Raw genomic sequence first — 19711 nt, 5'->3', positions numbered from 1 at the left:
GGGCAACTTTTTTAATAGCCATATTAGCATAATCATCTAATTAGCATATGTGCAATATGTAATAATGTTGCTAATCTCAATCCAGGAAGCCTGAAAACATGGATAATACGATTTTTCAAAGGTTTTCTATGACAAGGAATTCGTTTATGGCACCAATTTTTATTTTTAAGTAATACAATTGTCTTAAATAGCATAATTAGCATAATATGTATATATGGACTTCATTGTCATTGTTTATCTATAAAGCCTTTAAATGGTTCAACGCAACATTGTAAATCCCTTTTGAAAGATTAATCATAAATTCATGAGCAGTTATAGCTCATTATGCTCATTGTGCTATTTTAGACAATTGCATTACTTGGAATTAAACAAAATAGTGTCATAAATGAATTCCTCATCATAGAAAACCCTTGGAAAGTCATATGTTTTCAGGCTTCCTGGATTAAGATTAACAACATTATTACATATTGCACATATATGCTTATTAGATTATTATGCTAATTAGGCTAATTATACTACATCTACATGGAATATCTTCTCATGAATTAATGATTAGTCTTTCAAAAGTGATTTACAATGTTGCATTGCACCATTTTTAGGCTTTATAGATAAACGATGACAATGAAGTCCATATATTGTACGCATGCTTATTAGCTCTTTATGCTCATATGATTGTGTTATTTAAGACAATTGCATTATTTTGAATAAAAAACTGGTGTCATAAATGAATTCCTTATCATAGAAAACCCTTGAAAAGTCATATTATCCATGTTTTCAGTTTCCCTGGATTGAGATTAGCAACATTAATACATATTGCACATATGCTAATTAGATGATTATGCTAATATGGCTATTAAAAAAGTTGCCCAAAGCTGGCAACCAAGCTGAATTTACTTCAATACCCATTTAGAACACAAATCAAAAAAAAAAATTGTACTTATCAACTTGTCCAGGTCTGAAAAACTACTACTGGTTATATGTAACACTTATAGTCATCTTAAAGCTGTTTAATAATGGTTCTCATTTATCTGCCAGTTTTACCAGTATTTTATTAGCAAAAAATGTAAAAATGCTTGTTTTATTTTAATATCTTTCATCCAGATTACTTTGGCAGTGATTATTCAAAAATGCATAAAGTTTGACGTCTTCATGTGCAAAAGATCTGTGGATATTTGGTTTGTACGAATGAGATGCTTTCTCCGAAGTGTCTTATACTCCGCACCTTCAAAAAATCCCAAACCGACGATTATATATTTTTTTTTACAAAGTAGGTCACTGTGCTAATGTGCTAATGTGTTTCTTGGGGTCTGTTTTCAATTACTGTACTAGCAAACCCCTCTAGGCACATAGGGACACTCTGGAACGTGACTTGCGAACCTTTGACATTACATTGCATTTTATCACACTATGCTAATCCTCACACCGATAATGCATTTCGTTTTTATAAAGACGGTCATTGTGCAATTTTTTTAAATTTTTTTTTCGGGGGGGGGGGGGGTTCTATTTTCAAATGCAAGCAAACCCCCTAGGCACACATTGCACTTTATTGCACTAAGCTTTTATCCTGACATATTGTGAAGGATACAGGCATGATTGTGCGTTGCATGCAATGAACAAAACCCCACAACATCATTCACGCAGACCTCTTGACTAATGTATTTCAATGTATGCATGTTTCGCTTCAGAACCACTGTCTACTACTTACCTCACCCGTTGTGTACATCGGCATATCGATATAGTTATGCAATCCACTTTGCATACATACCTCGTCCCGAAATCTAGATCTCCCTAAACCGAATTCAAATAATTGCAAAAGAACATTCTTTTATAGGGGCGACACAATATAACAAACTACCAGAATACATCCGAAATGTAACTACATTATAAAGTGCGTATGATATTATTTTTGAATTTTGTTACTTTAGTATTTAAACAAAAACTTGTATTAATGTTTTGTTTCTATTCTGCTTTATGTCGCTTTTATGTACCCCAAGGGATGCTGAATTGGGCTTTCCACCGATTTTTTTGTCTATGTACATGTATAAATATTTCATTTTGTATATTTTACTATGTATAATATTTATATCTGATTTCGGAAATAAAAACAACAACAACAATTATACATCAACATTTGCTATGGCAAGCTCTGACCATTACAGCTTCCTGCTCTGACATTCTTTAGATTTGTCAAGAGAAACATCTGTGCAAGTCAGAGATATGCATACGATTAGTAAAGGATTATCCAAGGGTTATCGGGGAGGTGTGATCCATTGATGAGGGTTCCTGACACGCACGCGACAGGTCATCCTTTAACAAATAAAGCATGGACCTATACGTCTAATGCCACAAAGCAGTAATTATCCACTCGTTGTTTTTGTTTACAAGCCATGTGGATGAGATCTTTTGGGTGGTTTTCAATGCGACAGAAATCGTATAGAAACATTCAAGTCATTAAAGCTTGGCAGCTTTGAAGGAAGTGAAGCAAAATAAATTACCGTGGAACAACGGATTAAGTGTCGCATTTTATGTATTATTTTGGCCAATTATTGGAGATGTGGTGGTTGGAGCTCTCATTACTCTGGTTCGAAACGAGGGCAAAGATTCGTTACACATTGCGGATGATAGACCTATATCTCTATTAAATGTAGTCTACAACACTTTGATAACATGCTGCTGCATTTCATGTATCTTATTATGACGTTTCTCAATCTAATTCCACATTTTCTTATAAAGCAGAGATGGCCGCAAATGTACTTTCCCTAATATGGTTATTACAACTCCCAGGTTTCTACACCTGGGCAGTTATCTTTTCACTCCAGGCCATAGAATTTCGTAAAGACGAATCGGTTATTCTTGACATTCTAACCCTGTGTAGTAAACTAAAATACAAGGGCGCCCAGGTCAATTTCGAATGGATTCCCAGTCACAGTGGTCTACAACACAATGGCCCGAATTCACAAAGGAGGTTTGTCAAGAAAACTAGGTTTATGTGCCTCATACCACGCGTTCCAATACGTTTCAGACCAACACTAAAACGCGTCATAATAATATTATGACGCACAGAAACATGGGGGTTGACAAGTTTTTTTTTGTTTTTTTTTAAATCTAATAATTATTTTTTCTTTTTTTATTCATTTTTTAATAAAAAGTGTAATTTTTTTCAAATCTTTGAAAATTTGATAACATTTTCCGAAATTTGTATTTCTTCTTTTTTTAATTTTTTTTTTATAAGATACATTTTTAATGCAGGATATAAAACAAATATACCAAGCCTTCTTTTCTAGGTACTGGTTAAAACTATGGGCCTCGGTGACTCCAAAAGTACCATTTGCTTCGGGGCTGCGCCCCTCAGCAAATAGTACTATTAAAGTCATAGTGTGGTACGGTATGTCACTGAAACAGCTCCTGTAGAACTTTAATTTTGTGCCAAAAATTGAGTTTTTTTTTTTTTTTTTTTTTTTTCTTTTTGTGTGTGGATTCATTGGGGTCCAACCTATCAGAAATTGATGGGGTTCAAATTTTCCCGAAGACACCAAATTTCCCTATTGCGCTCTTTATAAGCCATTTTGGCGCCCAATATGGACCCCCCAGGAAGTGAAGGAGGGGTCTGAAAATTTGAACCCCATCATTTTTGGCCAATTGGGACTCTTTTGAAGCCAAAACAGCAACAACAAAAAAACAAAAAAACAAAAACAAAAACAATTTTAGTGAAAAAATCCTACGGGATTACATACCATACCGCACTATCACCTCTTGCGCATAGTTTTAACCTAAATATCTCAATCTCAAGACAGTGTATATTTGTATACTAGTCTGGCAAGCTTTTGAGTTGTCAAGAGAAACAATTGTTGAGAGAACAAGAGATCAAGATATTTTTTGATTTAAAAAAAACAAACTTATGATCATTTCGGAATGTCGGTATTCATCTCGAATGTCCTATTCAGAATATGAGATCACACCTACACTGGTAGTCTTGAACATTCAATGTTAAATTACTTTCATTAGGAGTGATATATATATATATATAAGCAAGTTTGGTAAAACTACAATTTCTGACAGTGCTCAACTATAGGAGCAAATGTAGATATAGGAGTTGGTAAGGTTAAACTGTATTGGTACCAATTAAGTTTAATCTTACCAACTCCTATTATATATAATCATATTGTCTCTCTCTCTCTCTCTCTCTCTTTCTTACTCTTTCGTCTCTCTCTTTTTTCTTACTCTCTCCCTCTCTCTCTTTCATCTCTCTTTCTCACTCTCTCCCCCTCTCTCTCTCTCTCTCTCTCTCTCTCTCTTCATCTCCTCTCTCTCTCTTTTCCTTTCTCCCTCTTTCGTCTTTCTCTCTCTCCCTCCTTTTCCCTCTTTCATCTCTCCCTCTACCCCCCCCCTCTCTCTCTTCCCTCTCCTTGAATACAGGTGCATTCCTGGTACCTTACTGCACACTGCTCCTCTTCGTGTGTATACCCCTCATCGTTCTGGAGTTTGCCCTTGGTCAGTACAGCTCTAGCAACTTTAACAAGGTGTGGCGAGCATTACCAATCATGAGAGGTAAGTCTTTTAGGATTTTTGTTTTCGGAATCAAAATAATTGTGTGGCTGTGACAACAATAAATATACGTTAATCCATATCATACCAATGCCTCAATGTTTACGAGGGGGGGGGGGGGTGGAAGGATGTTTGTCCGAGAAAAAAAATGCCTTAACTTTTGCCTTTCGAATAAACATAAAGTATCCATCAAATATCACTAATCTCATAAATATTTGTCCTTCATAAAATTGTCTAACATGTTTTAAAACATTTATTAAATATTGCATGTAAACATCTCCGAATTGCCAAATAAATTGCTTTATTAAATCAACTGTCTGGATAAACGCTTTGTCCGAACATTAAGGCCCGAATTCACAAAGGAGGTTTGTCGACAAACCTAGCTGTATGTGCGTCATATGACACGTTTCTCGTTTGTGAATTCGGGCCACAACGTCTGGGTACTAGGGGCGGATCCGGGATTGTTAAGGGGGTGAAATGCCAAACATTATTAAGGATCAATATAATATATTCTTGTTGTACGCCAAGTGGGTAAGAGGAAAGGCCAGCAACCCTCCCCTCCCCCTCCCCCCTCCCCACACACACACACGCACACACACACACACACACTCACACACGCACACACACAAACACACTCTCGAATTTGCCACTTAACTGTAAAACCATAATTACAACATGTGATGGTTATTGCATTAACCAAGCTTTGGTTGTTGTAAATCGAGAAAATGAACTCTTTAACGTTCGATTCCACGACTAAGTTAGGGGCAGGAGGAAGGGGGCGGAGGATGATACTTTAGTCCATAGACCTACATTTATGGGACGCCAAATTTCAAAGTCTCAATCCCGTACAAATTGCTTTGAGAAGAAACGAAGATCGTTCTGTCACAAAATTGATATTTCCTTTTAAAGCTGAAGGGCGTATGCCGAAGGCCGGAGGCCCACTTGACCGAAACTGGACTTAACCGTCTATCCCGAGGACATTCGGTATCGTCGCGCGCAATATTATAGAAGGACTACGAGACCGACACCTTTGGGCCGTTGGTCTCGCGAACCTTTATCAATTTTGATGTTGATGGATATTTTACATTCATTCTTTTCTTCATCAGGGATTTCGTACTGTCAGATGCTGTCATACTTGTTGGTAGGGGCTACTACAATGTCATAATAACCTACTCCATCTATTACTGCTTCGCCTCCTTGACATCTCAACTACCCTGGGTTGGATGTGGTCACGAATGGAACACGCTCTACTGCAGCAACCTCTACGACGACTGCCTCAATCAAGACGGGATTATAATTTCCAATGGGAGCTGTGCCAATGTGACTGTGCTGTCCGATGAAGAACTTGCTGGGTACAATATCACGGTCTTTAACGACACTGTTTTGGATTTAAGCAACTATACGGATCCTATAAAGAAGATGCGTGTACTTCCGAGTGAGGAATACTGGACGTAAGTGTACAATGCCATCTATAAACATGGGGGTGTTACACAAAGATCCCAAGTTATCTCTAAGTTGGACTTAACAATTACGGAAATCCGGAAGAATATATTTTATTTTTAGGCTACGAATGGCTCTCCATAATTTTTAAGTTCGACTTAAGATCTTTGTGAAACACCCCCTGGTTATATATAGAGTATATAGTGCCTTTTGCATCTAAGGCACCATGCCTGACCTAGCTCTGCGTCTGCGCCTGGTGCAGCTTTTGACGTCTCGTGTACAACGGCTATCATGTTAAAAGTGTTATTTTAAGTACTTTACCGTCATCTGAAAGTGAAGGTGCAGCGTTTTTTTTTTTTTAGCAATTCTTTCCGTTTAGTCGGATCAGTTAATGTTGTGTTAAAATAATTTGGTTCATATTACACGCCATTAGTTTACTTCAACTGCTCTATATCAAATTGAACAATGCCCCCCCCCCTGGTATGTATTTTGTGACATTAAGGATGAGTATCAAACCTTTTAGAACTTTTCAAAAAACTAAAACCGATCATTTTGTTGTCCAACCCAGGAACAAGCTGTTACGGGAATCATCGAGCATCGAGAAACCAGGCGGTGTTGTATGGCAGCTCGCTCTCTGTAACCTCTTCGTCTGGATCGTCGTCTTCCTCATCATCGCCAAAGGTATCAAGACTTCTGGCAAGGTAATAATACCAGGGGGTGTTTCAAAAAGTCTAAGATCGACTTTAAATTGGACTTAACTATGGCAGGCCGTTCATGCTACTATTTTCTCTCATCACTTACTGATATTGGTATCTCAAGGGACGTACCAATCTTGGTCACAAATCTACAGACTTGGCATTCTGTGATAGTTCATTATCGTGTGAACAAATATTTTCTTAAGATTGTAATTGAGAGACTAAAGGTGAGAGCAACCAGTGGCATGAATGGCCTGCCATAGTTAACTCCAACTTAAAGTCAATCTTAGTCTTTGTGAAACACCCCCCTGCACTTATTGTGTTCTCGAGGCACTTTTAAAAAATTAATGCATTCGTTTCGTAAATCTTCGATCTTGTGGACCTCTCTTTTTTTTTTTAAACCATCAGTGAGGGGGGGGGGGGGGAGGTAGTGAGCGAAATATCTATTTGTTTTTGCCCCCGGAAATTTGAAATACGTGCAGACCGTTATTTTCGTTCAGTGGAGGGGGGGGGGTATTGTTAGCACTAACTAAAACATATTTACAGGGTATATGATTTTGTTTTCTTCTATTTTTTATTATTATTTATTTTTTTAAAAGCCCGGGGAGCCCGGGCCCGTCGCCCCCCCCCCCCCCCCACCCCCCTCCGTGGATTCGCTTTAGTCTTTTTGCCACTCTGTCCCAGTTCACATGGGAAGTTCCTTAGGTTAAACAGGGATCAGGAGCTTAGGCACGTAGTATTTGTCATAGTTTTTGTTTTCCACCAACGACTATCCATAATGGGTGAAGTGTGGTCTAAATTACTAATTGTGTTACTTTACTCCCTATCGTTATTAGAAATATATACTAAAAAACTGGGAATTCATCGAAAAAGAGATTACATCAACAACCTTCTTTTTTAGGTGGTGTACTTCACAGCACTGTTCCCGTATGTCATGATGACAGCTCTGCTTATACGTGCTGTAACACTGGACGGATACCTGGATGGAGTTCGCTACTTTGTGAAACCTACATGGAGTAAGATTGTACACCCACTGGTAATGCTCACTTTATTATCATATCTTTATTTACAGTTTACCATATTATTTCACAATTATTATTACAACAGTGATAAATTCTACCTACTAGCGTTTTCCGAGTCACGCTTTTAAGTATGAATTTGTTTATTTGGCATGTTGATTTATTGTACCTGAATAATGAATTGAGTTTGTTTATCATTCTAAAGAAAAATCCTACTTGTTCATTTGTATGCATATTTAGAATATGTAGAATAGAACAAACGGCAATCGTTGATTAAACGCCAGATACTATTTATTTATATTACTCAGAAAAATAGTTAAGCAAACCTAAGAACACCTGTCTTTTTGTCATGTTCTCAGCCTTGGAAGGACGCAGCGCAGCAAGTGTTCTACTCATCCGGGTCGGGAGGGGGCGCCCTTCTTACCATGGCCTCGTTCAACAGGTTCCACAATACGTTTGTCAGGTAGGTGACACATTTCAAATTAACCCTTTGCATACGGGAACCGGGTTGTTCCTTCACTAAGCCAGTTGGGAATGACAGCATTAAAATAATAGTCAAAGGGTTAAGCAGAACTATTGTGTCCAATACGTTACAGACCGCATCAGGGCCCTGTTTCATTAAAAAAAAAAAATGTTTTCGATAAGAAATGCTAGATTTCCATGACAAATTTGCTCTCAACAAATCGAATGCCACGATTCTGGAAGTTTACAATAGTTATTGTAACTAGATAACATGTTTTATGAAACAGGGCCCCGAGATTGATTATAAGTATATCTGATGACTGTATCAAACTGATAGCTTCAATCGGACAATAAATTGAATAAAAATGACATTTATGTGTCAAATAACGTTCAATTAGGTGAGGCGCTAATACTCATTACAAAGTCATTTAGAGTGGACTCCCCCCCCCCCCCCACTGCACTACTTATAGCTATTTGCGCCCTCTATATAGCAAACAATGCCCAAGCGGAACCTTGGTCCCCCATGATCCCCCTATTCTTGTATTATTTAGAGCTGATTTGATGAGATAACCACCTGTTAATGACCATACAGGGAGGTCTAATCTCTCCTGGCCAAACTAGTGCAGACAGTCTTAAGGCCGACGGCTTTTTCACTCAAAAGTAATTATGCTAATTTATTTTGAAAAACTTCCAATTCGTTTTACCAATAATTGGCCGACACAACTACATCTTCAAACGCTAACTGTATTGTTTCCCTTTATAGTGATGCGTTGATCATGGCCATTGGAAACAGTTTGACTAGCCTGTACTGCGGGTTTGCTATCTTCGCTATCTTAGGGTACATGGCAAAGCAGATTGGAGTTCCAGTACAAGAGGTCGTCAAAGGAGGTAGGTCTTACTATGGCGATGTATTTTCTGTCATGCATTATAATCTGATTGGAAATTATGCCATCTCTCCTTCTCTATCTCTCCCGTTTCCCTTTGGACCCTTACCAACTCTCCCTATATTTCTCTCTTTATCAGTCCTTCGAGCTTGAGCTCTCTTTTCCTTTCTCTTTCTGCTCGTATTTCGATTGTGATGCTGCTCCTATTCTACTTTCATATTCACATTTATATTCATGATGTGATTCAGAATTGTATTTAGAATTCTTGCTATGTAACTATAAGTCATATAACTGTATTGTCATGCTTTGTCCTGAAAGCCGGAGGACCGTACCTGCTCATAGACTTTTTCTTATAGAGTCTTGACGCCCTTCTGGCTTTCATCACACGACACCATGCTTTTGTCTTATGTTTTATGTATTACATGTTTAATACACCAATGGAAAACAAATTTCTGTATTATATTATGGATAATAAAATCTTGAATCTTTAAAAACCTAAGATTAATCGCATACGGAAGCTTTGTCAAGTTGATCGGCTGTCATATTCCAATTGTCATTTTAGTCAGATTTATGCGTTTGCACATATTTTCTGTATTTCATTATCCTATTATATCTTATTCGGCGTGAGAATTTTTTTATTTTTATCGATGAGTGTGGAAAAAAGAGCGTTTATCCATATTTTTAGATTAATGTTTCAAAGTTAATGATGGTCTTTCTTTATTCATGCCAATTACAACACCATCTAATGATGAAAACGAAAGCAAGACACAGTGAGTCAAACAAACCTTTTGAGATGACATTTGTGCAAGGTCAAAAGGCGACCAAGAATATAAGTGTACAACATATTTTAGATACATATTTCTAACATGTTTGATGAGTTTTCAATGACTTGAATCTGGACTCTTAAATCATTTCCACAACTGATTGCAATTATTCTATGATGATTCACGGACATTCCTGTCTGTTTCCTCCCAGGGTTTGGTCTTGTATTCGTGGTTTGTCCTGCAGCCTTAGCTAAGTTTCCTGGTGCACCCATTTGGTCAGCTTTATTTTTCTTCATGATTTTCTTAATAGCATTAGACAGTCAGGTGACTATACTTTATCTTCTATTTCGGTTTATCAATTCATTACGTCTCATGTTTTACAGAGAAATAATAATAACAATAGTAATATGTATATTTTTATAGCACCGGTATCTGCCTGGCTCTAACGCTCATGGCGCTGTACATATTACAATCACCAACATCACTTTCGTACCTAAAGTAAAGGTTAACTATACAATACAAATGATTACTCCACAATTATGAATGACATAATTAGATAGCACTGTTTGGAAGGAGTAAGGGTCTTCTTTTACCGTTTGATCTTCTCGTCTTTTTAGTCATTTTCATATCGATTTTTAGTTTAAAAGCTTGGTTGCTGAATATGAAGAGCGACGCAGAATAGATGATTAAAGAATCACATTTTCAGTAAATTCAATGGATAATCTGTGAAAATATTAAAATAGGAATTGAAGTAATACCTGTCATTTTCACACAACCTAGGCTTTTGATACATCTTTTTTTTGTATTGGAAGTTGCGTATATATTTGTGAAAGAAAATGATTCTGCTTACAAGCTCATTATTTTGTATCATGCCCTTGTGTTTTGTTTTGTTGTTGTTATTATTATTATCATTATTATTATTATTTCATCGTTATTTGTATAATTATTATCATTATCGTTATGAATAGTAATATCACTATTTTGTATTATCATTGTTATCAGTATTATTATTATTATTATTATTATTAACTCATAGCTTGTCATGAGGCTGCATGCACGCTACAGTTATAGTGCTCTGTACATGCGAGCGAGCCATTGCTTTGCTGCCTTGTGCATGCTTGCACGTATTCGTAATAACTTTCCTTTACTTGTCGATAGTTTATGTGCTGTGAGTCGATGGTAACTGTTATCATGGATGCCATGCCGCGGTTAAGAAGATGGCGGCTCTTTGTATGTGCATTCGTCTGCTTTGGAACATATCTCACAAGCTTCGCTGCCTTGTGCATGCTTGCATGTATTCGTAATAACATTCCTTAACTGCAAACTTTCCTTTACTATTCGATAGTTTATGTGCTGTGAATCGATGGTGACTGTCATCATGGATGCCATGCCGCGGTTAAGAAGATGGCGGCTCTTTGTATGTGCATTCGTCTGTTTTGGAACATATCTCACAAGCTACGCTGCCTTGTGCATGCTTGCATGTATTCGTAATAACATTCCTTAACTGCAAACTTTCCTTTACTTGTCAATAGTTTATGTGCTGTGAGTCAATGGTGACTGTCATCATGGATGCCATCCCGAGGTTAAGAAGATGGCGTGTCTTTGTATGTGCATTCGTCTGCTTTGGTATAACATTCTTTAACTCTTTCCTTTACTATTCGATAGTTTATGTGCTGTGAATCAATGGTGACTGTGATCATGGATGCCATCCCGCGGTTAAGAAGATGGCGTGTCTTTGTTTGTGCATTCGTCTGCTTTGCTGCCTTGTGCATGCTTGCACGTATTCGTAATAACATTCCTTAACTGCAAACTTTCCTTTACTATTCGATAGTTTATGTGCTGTGAGTCAATGGTGACTGTGATCATGGATGCCATCCCGAGGTTAAGAAGATGGCGTGTCTTTGTATGTGCATTCGTCTGCTTTGCTGCCTTGTGCATGCTTGCACGTATTCGTAATAACATTCCTTAACTGCAAACTTTCCTTTACTTTTCTATAGTTTATGTGCTGTGAGTCGATGGTTACTGTCATCATGGATGCCATCCCGTGGTTAAGAAGATGGCGTGTCTTTGTTTGTGCATTCGTCTGCTTTGGTATATACATCACAAGCTTCGCCTACGTCACGAATGTAAGTTAAGAGTCCACGAGGGTGTTTCACAAAGATCCTAAGTCGAACTTGGACTTAACAATTATGGAGAGCCATTTGTAGCCTTAAAATAAAATATGTTCAAAAGTGAAAAATCAAGTATTTTTGACTTTTTATAAATTCCGCATCAAGAACATGAAATCTCCTTGATAATAGAAAATATGAATGATTTGAATCAACATTCTATTCCTTTTAAAATAACTTTTACAAAATATTTTCATAGATGCTAACAGCTTTCCATAATTGTTAAGTCCAACTAAGAGATAAGTTTCAATTATAATCTTTGTGAAACACCCTCTAGTTCCAAGTTGGATTTATTTAAATATAAAGTTGAGTTCTGGTCGTGCGATTGCATTGTGAAAGAAACGTTGTGGAATCGATCAGAAAAGGTTGATTATCTAGCATAAAAGTTTTGGTGTGTACTGCAAGGTTCTCTGGAATCATCAATGATGATAATTATTATAATAAATTAAAAGCAAGACATTTCCTTTACGACATGTGCACATGAGGAACTTACCAACAAGCTAGGACTCTAAATAATGTTAAGCCCCTCTTGTGAAGGAAATAAAACGTACAATTATTGATGAATTAACACGATCGAAAAGATCCCTGATCATATGACAAGCGTGATAAAGGTAATTTGTGCGCGCGTGTGTGTTTGTGTGCGAGTGTGGGGTGCGCACGTGTGTGGCAGGTGGAGGTGCTTTACGTAGTCACTGAGAAGATCTCAGATCTCACAAAATAGGATTATTAGGTTTCACATCACAAATATCGTTATGCTTTTGAGATTAAAGGCTGAGATTAAGTTTGTATCTTTATTATTTTTCTTTACGATAAAGGCTGGGCCGTACTGGGTTTCCCTCATTGACAGCTACGCATCAGGTTGGATCTCCCTGATTACAGGCATTGCCATACCGATCTGCTTCACCTGGGTGTATGGCTTTGACCGGCTCAAGAATGACTTCAGGGCCATGCTGGGAAACAAGACGGTTGACCACTGGACATTCTATTACTGGAAAGTATCCTGGATGGTCGTGTCACCTGGTATACTCGTGGTAAGTGTCTGTAAACATCTGACAAGGTGTCCAGGGAGTGTTTCACAAAGATGAATTTATCTTTGGGAAGCCGTAAGCATCTATACAATTATTTTGTAAAGGTTTTTTGAAAGGCATAACATTTTGATTCAATTCATTCATATTTTCTATTGTCAAGGAGATTCATGTTTTTGATGTGGAATTTATGAAAAGTCTAAAATACTTGATTTTTTGTTTTTGAATATACTTTATGTTACGGCTACAAGTGGCTCTCCATAACGTTTAAGTCCAACTTAGAGTTATGTTTGACTTAGGGTCTTTGTGAAACACCCCCATCAAGGAGCTCCATCTTGTATCAAATGATAGCCCTGCTATGGCTTTCCAAGCCTGATCTGACACTCTAGCTGCAAAACATCACAGCTAGAAGAATCATCTGGAATGGAGAGGAAAATGGTTCAGGCAGTTGCGTTATCACGTTTTTTTTCTTCATTATTGTAATAGGTGATTTAATTCTGTTGTGCAACACATTACGTCTTTTTTCCACAAAATATTTCATAAGACAGTGAAGAGTCTCTTGATACGACCACTAAAAAGTGTGCTCTGTCGCCCTCATGATTATGTTAGACTAACTTCTTTTATTTTATGTCTAAGGTCATCCTGATATATAACATTAGTAATTGGTCGCTACCAGAGTACAATGGCCCATTCCCTGCTTGGTGTCACGTGATTGGTTGGTTGTTCATAGCAGGTACGCTAGTCTTCATCCCAGGTGTTTGGATTTTCGACATGCTGCATTCTTCCGGATCATTTCGCGAGGTTTGTTTAATTTCAATGATTATAAAAAAATATATATTAATGGCACAATAATAAAAACCTTATTTTCATGCCTCAACAATAACTCACCACCTTGCAAATTTTTACTCTTCATTTTATGTTAAGTTGTTCCAGTATTTCGTGGGTACATGTATGTACCGCAGGACATCTTATAGTCGTTCATTCACTTGACTTTCAATTGATGACCGGGTCCCAAGTTCGAGTTTTAACTCTTTATATGCCAATTTTTTTCACTGTGCTAAATTGTATTTATCATGGAATATAGACCATAGGCTTTAAGATTAATTATTGAACCGTTTCAAGTGCAAGATGAATCTATGCCGGGTTAAAAGCGTTTTCATCGTAAGATCAGCCCGGAAATAGAGCTAGGCTAAGCAGAAAATGGTTAATTTCGAAAAGCCATGTTGCACAAAGCAATCCTTCCGTTAATTTGTAATTGTGGAATAGTATATGTGGGAAATAGTAGGTAATTAGACACCTTGCGTCAAAGGGACAATTATGGGAAACATTTGCAGACATTGAATGTGTGCAGATTTGAAAGAAAGAAAAAAGAGTAAAGGTAACAACTTTCGAGAAAAGGTGTTCTATTTCCACGATGTTCTCAAACATGTGAATGCGTATAGTGTTTGTGAAAATAGGGTACTTTTATTAATGTGAACGAGATAGGGTTATATTTAGAACCCATGTTGTACCTGTTTTTTGCAACCGGGGTCCTATTTTGTGGACAGTGCTCTTTAAAGTATGCAAAATAGGGGAATACTTTGGATACTGCTAACGATCACCTATCAATATGAAGTAATCCGATCGGGTATTGATATAAACTAATGAGAGCTATTTGTTGGACTCAACAGCGTTTTGGACGGCTTTGTCAAATCGATCCCAGCTGGGGCCCCTCCAAACCCGAGGACCGCCTGCTCGCCTACCGCATCCACGAGGAGTATGGGACCACAATGGGCGGAGTACTCGATGTCGATGATCAGGGGATGAAAGAGAAAAATGACAATATCGACTTCGAGTTAGAACCTTTCAAGACTGATGCGAGCAGAAACCGCAATCATGTCAATGGAAGCCACGAAGATGTGCAGTATGGTCGGTTAGATCAATAGTTGGTGTGCTCTTGACAAAGGCATTGCCAGATATCTCTCTTCTCCCCATTTCCCCCCCCCCCCCTTCCCCCTCTTTCTCTCTTTCTCGCTCTCTCTCTCTCTCTCATTCGTCTTTTTACTCCCTGTCTCTCTGTCTCTCTCTCTTATTCTTTCCCCCTTTCCCCCTCTCCATTTGATTTTGGAGTCGCGATTAAAACGTGACTTTTAATTTCCTACACCATTTTTAGGATTACCTAAGCATTTTTATACATATATTTTCTATTTGTATTACAGAGCACTTGAAACTTTTTTTTATTCACAAGGGTTCTATAAAATACAAGCCATGCTTTTTAATAGACTCCTCTATGTTTTCACCACTATACCAATCTTAGATTATTTTTGTGAACAATTGTATAATTATTTAACGCATCTTTTGTTTAATATTATGTTCTTGAATTTGTATATTTGAGTACCGAAGCTATGACGTCATAAAAAAATTTCTTCTTTTTCCGAAAGAGCATCAAAAATAATGTCCAAATGTGGAAAACCAATTGAATATGTAAAGTATTGGCTGAGATATGACCATCTGAATAAATATATGTCCTATGGAAACTCAGTGTTATATGCTCTGGCTCCAGACCATTTCGGAAAAAAAGAAAAAATTATGCAATTTTAAAAATAGATTTTTTGATGACGTCACACTTTACCACTCTATAGTGCATATTCAGTATTATATTACGTGGGGAAAAGAAGGAACCTTAAACCTCGAAACCTTGAGCTTGGGCTGAACAAATCACGTAGTAGATTGTGGGGAGTGGAGTCCGCCGCAATTACGCTTTTTGAACTCCTTATGAATAGATCTTTAGATGTTTTCATTTTGTCAAATAATTGGTGACAAGTAAATTAACAGGGAAATCGGGTATATATTTTGGTAATGTTAATTATATAATTATTACATGTTTAAAATCGATTATCGAACAGTTTTAAACAATTTGACAATTGCTTTTGATATTGTTGTATAGTGATATGAACTACATTATCTCCTATACAACATACTTCTGAAATAAATTGTATCATGATGGAAAGTTTCATAATTATTGTCCACGATGGGAATTCGTCGTATTACATGTTATATGGGTACACATATATTTAACTAATACACTCTTGGACAAGTTCAACAAAATAATGTTTGAGTTGACAGAGAACGAGAACAAAATAATGAACAATCGGTGTGTACAATTATCACTAATGTCTCAATTATCATTATTATTATCATTATCATCTATGTCACTAATATCATCGTCATCATTATTTTAATATTATTATTATTATCATTAGTAATATTACTATTAATGTTAAGCCAGGTATAATTATTGTTGTCATTATTATCATCCACATTCAAAGTGATTCTTTGGTTATAAAAACATTTATTATTGTATGTTTTGGGGTTGTTAAAATTGATTTCTAATAATTTATAATAAGAATTGAGTTGGAATAATTATTTTGAAAAAGAAGAAAAGACAGCCTTGGTGTATTTGTATGGTGTTTAACATTGGTGAGTGTACGGTGCTTGTGTTAGGGGTGGGGTGGTTGCGAGTCTGGCGAAAGGTTTCCATTAGGTTTTAGTGTGGTAAAAAAAAGAAGAAAAAAGTTATAAGCACGCAAAAAACTTATTTGGTATGAACAAAATTAAAATGGCAATGGCCATCCCGCTTTGTGTCCGAAATTGCAAATCTAAGACTATGGCAAATACGTAATCATATTTGGAATGATCATTTGTAAAATCCACGGGAACGTGGGGACATCGCCCTAAATAAAATGGAAGTGTGAAAAATAATATCAGAGGCAGCCCCCCCCCCTAAATGTCGGTCTTTGTAAACTTGCATCTTCATTAAATGCACACCAATGTGTCGAAAATTATTTGTAAAGTAAGCATTTTACAGCTATGGTTATGATAGCCTCATTTAATCATGCGATTACTAGGAGAAAAAAAGAGAAACCCAAAATGTGTTTCATCTATAAGTGTGACTTGAGTTTCTTGGTACACTCTGTATAACCGAACCTTATTTCAATGAGATGTTTGAGTTTATTTATTTTGAGTTTATTTATTTCACATTTCACATGCAGAAATAATACAGATAACAAAATATACATAAAATACAAATCGTTTCATAATTAAAAAAAAATGATTATATTTATTGACAAGGTAATCATCACATTTGTTTGACAACTAATATCATTTAAAGGAAACCCAGGCAAAAGTACAAACTGTGAAATGTGCAGGAACCTATAGAAAAGCAGAGCTTGTAAAGAATAGGTTCCTGGGAGACTTGAAAAATAACAGGGAGAGAAAATGTTTACTGTAGCGAGAGGTACACAATTAAAATTAAGACGGCAGTAATTTGACAAATAATTGTTTGCGAGTTCAATACAATACAATACAGAAAAAAGAAAGAAAAAGAAATACATTAAAACGAAGAGGAGTAACGAGCCAATAAATAGCAGAGTATGCACCTTTCTCTACCACGCCTGTTTGCACCACCTGAACGTTTACAATAACCGAACAATAGAAATCATGAATTATTCATTCCTTTCCTGAAAAAATCTAACTTATGTCACACAGGCAAAAGAACGCCTAAAATTGCAAATGAATTGTAAAATGAATTGGAAAATGGTACACGTTATAAGAAAAAAGAACATTATACATAAAATGTCTAGTCATCATTATTATTGTATGCATTCAACAAATGTAACTTGAGTTTATATTTAAATTGATGAATAGAAGAAGAGTGAAGTAAATCAGGATGAAGATTGTTCCAAAAAGACGGACCGTGTCAGCTTCATGACGAACGTCATCTGTAGTTATGTAAGAGGAGGATGCCTGTGAATTATCAGGTGGTAAAAGTTTTTGATCATTACCAACATTAGATAATAGAGGTTCAGTCATTGATAAAACATGAAGTAACAGGTGAGTAACGGAGAATCCAGTAGATGAACTGGAATGACATGTATAGGAAAGAGGAACGTTCAGGTGGTGTAAATACACAAAAGGCGTGGTTTATAATATGACATTTGTTGTATAATAGAATTAGAGATGGCTCGCAATAGAATGTAAAACCCGATTTACAGAAAAGGAAGTTAACTGAATCAATTGTACATACGTATACATTCATTGGAAATAAGATCAAGACAAAACACAGATAAGAAATAAAAACAAGAATATTCATTACTTAGCACTTGTACTATAACACGTGCAAGAAACTCATGGGCTCCTTTCAGCCACCGCACGTAGAAGAAATTAAGAAAATTCAGGCAAAAGCAAGAGAGAAAAAGAGGAAGAGAGAGAGAGAGAGAGAGAAAAAAAAGAGGGGGGGGGATACCTTTCTTACGGTATCGGGTTACATGTATGTTTACATGTTAATCAAAACTTAATTCAGAATTTAAAATGCGTTTAAGTTGAAACGGTAAAATAGATGTACATGTACAGTGTATCACACAGTACACAGAGCACATTCCAGAGAAGGTAAAGAATAATTATCATAACTTTTGTTCAATGCTGAGGTGATTTACCTTACTCCTGTTGGTTATTCCACTTGGGGGTGTTTTTTTCCTTCCATTTGAGTTCAACTGAAGCTCCGACAACGAATATCTTAGTGGAGACTCCCTTTTGCTTCCGGAGGTCGTAAGCGATCTTGGCAAGCATTCCCCTCCTGGCTTTGAGGGCTGGGGGGAGGTCTGTGCGCACTGTGATTCTCACTGACGCCGTGGCGCGATCTTGGGGGATCCTTTGGCGCTGACCGTTTTCGAAAGCGGCGAGCCCGCCCCCCCCCCCACCCACTCAGTGTTATTTAGGGTACGCATATGCTCGTTCCCTCTTTCTGAAAGCACCCCCTATCTGAGGACTGCCAACATTTCCGAACCCCCCTTTCGCGGGCTTTTTGCGGGCTTTTCATGCCTTGGAGACCCCCCTAAATTCGGGAAAATGCTCAATGTAACCCCCTTAATTCGGAATAATTTCTCAAGAGTCCAAAGAGATGAGAGAAAAAAAGAAAAAACACCCCCTTTTTAAAGAAATCTCCGGTTGAAAAGTCAAATACACCCCTTTTTTCACAATTCTCGGGCCGGACTTTGTCGCACGAAAAGTACCCCTTTACCGGACATTTTGGCAACACGCATGCGGTCATTCCGACCCCGGAGTGGGGGGGGGGGGGGGCCGTGGCGGCGAGTAGGCGGTTACGATCCTCCATGTAATCGAACTTCGCGATGATTGCATTCGGGGCTTGTGGGCGGGTGGATGAGGCGGTAGCTCCGTTGTTGCGTCTTGGTAGGCGGTGTGCGTTCGCGATCGCGATGTCGTTAGCTTTCCTTTCATTGATTCCGACTCCGGAGTGGGGGGACCGGGGCGGCGAGTAGGCGGTACGATCCTCCATGTAAACGAACTTCGCGATGATTGCATTCGGGGCTTGTGGGCGGGTGGATGAGGCGCCCGGCCCCCCCCCCCCCCCCCCCCACTCAGTGTTATTTAGGGTACGCATATGCGTGTTCCAACCGACCCCCCCCCCCCCCTTTTCAGCAAAAGTCCGGTGTGTAAAGTCAATACGGCTCGACCTTTTTCTTTGTATACGAGCCTTTTTCCGCACCCCCCCCCCCCCCCCCCTTTTCAGCAAAAGTCCGGTGTGTAAAGTCAATACGGCTCGACCTTTTTCTTTTGTTACGAAAAGGACATTTTGGCAACACGCATGCGGTCATTTTGAAACCTGAGTGGGGGGGCCGGTGAGGCGGTAGCTCCGTTGTTGCGTCTTGGA

General features: G+C 37.8%; 1 protein-coding gene across 1 annotated transcript in view; it reads left to right on the top strand.

Annotated features, from left to right (window-relative positions):
• The window catches only part of LOC100889772 (sodium- and chloride-dependent neutral and basic amino acid transporter B(0+)), a 25466-nt gene extending 9977 nt beyond the window's left edge, over nucleotides 1–15489 (top strand). The window contains exons 3-13 of the mRNA XM_030994052.1: nucleotides 4417–4548; nucleotides 5669–5996; nucleotides 6554–6686; nucleotides 7582–7716; nucleotides 8059–8162; nucleotides 8925–9049; nucleotides 10021–10133; nucleotides 11807–11935; nucleotides 12793–13008; nucleotides 13639–13803; nucleotides 14673–15489. Of these exons, the coding sequence (XP_030849912.1) occupies nucleotides 4417–4548; nucleotides 5669–5996; nucleotides 6554–6686; nucleotides 7582–7716; nucleotides 8059–8162; nucleotides 8925–9049; nucleotides 10021–10133; nucleotides 11807–11935; nucleotides 12793–13008; nucleotides 13639–13803; nucleotides 14673–14927 (1835 nt within the window). The 3' untranslated portion in view covers nucleotides 14928–15489. The remainder of the gene's footprint in view (nucleotides 1–4416; nucleotides 4549–5668; nucleotides 5997–6553; nucleotides 6687–7581; nucleotides 7717–8058; nucleotides 8163–8924; nucleotides 9050–10020; nucleotides 10134–11806; nucleotides 11936–12792; nucleotides 13009–13638; nucleotides 13804–14672) is intronic.
• Nucleotides 15490–19711: the final 4222 nt, after the last annotated feature.

The sequence above is a fragment of the Strongylocentrotus purpuratus genome, unplaced genomic scaffold, assembly GCF_000002235.5.
Source record: "Strongylocentrotus purpuratus isolate Spur 01 unplaced genomic scaffold, Spur_5.0 spur5_scaffold_20, whole genome shotgun sequence".
Lineage (NCBI taxonomy): Eukaryota > Metazoa > Echinodermata > Echinoidea > Camarodonta > Strongylocentrotidae > Strongylocentrotus > Strongylocentrotus purpuratus.
Note: the sequence above shows the minus strand (reverse complement) of the source record. Positions and strands in the feature narration are given on the sequence as shown.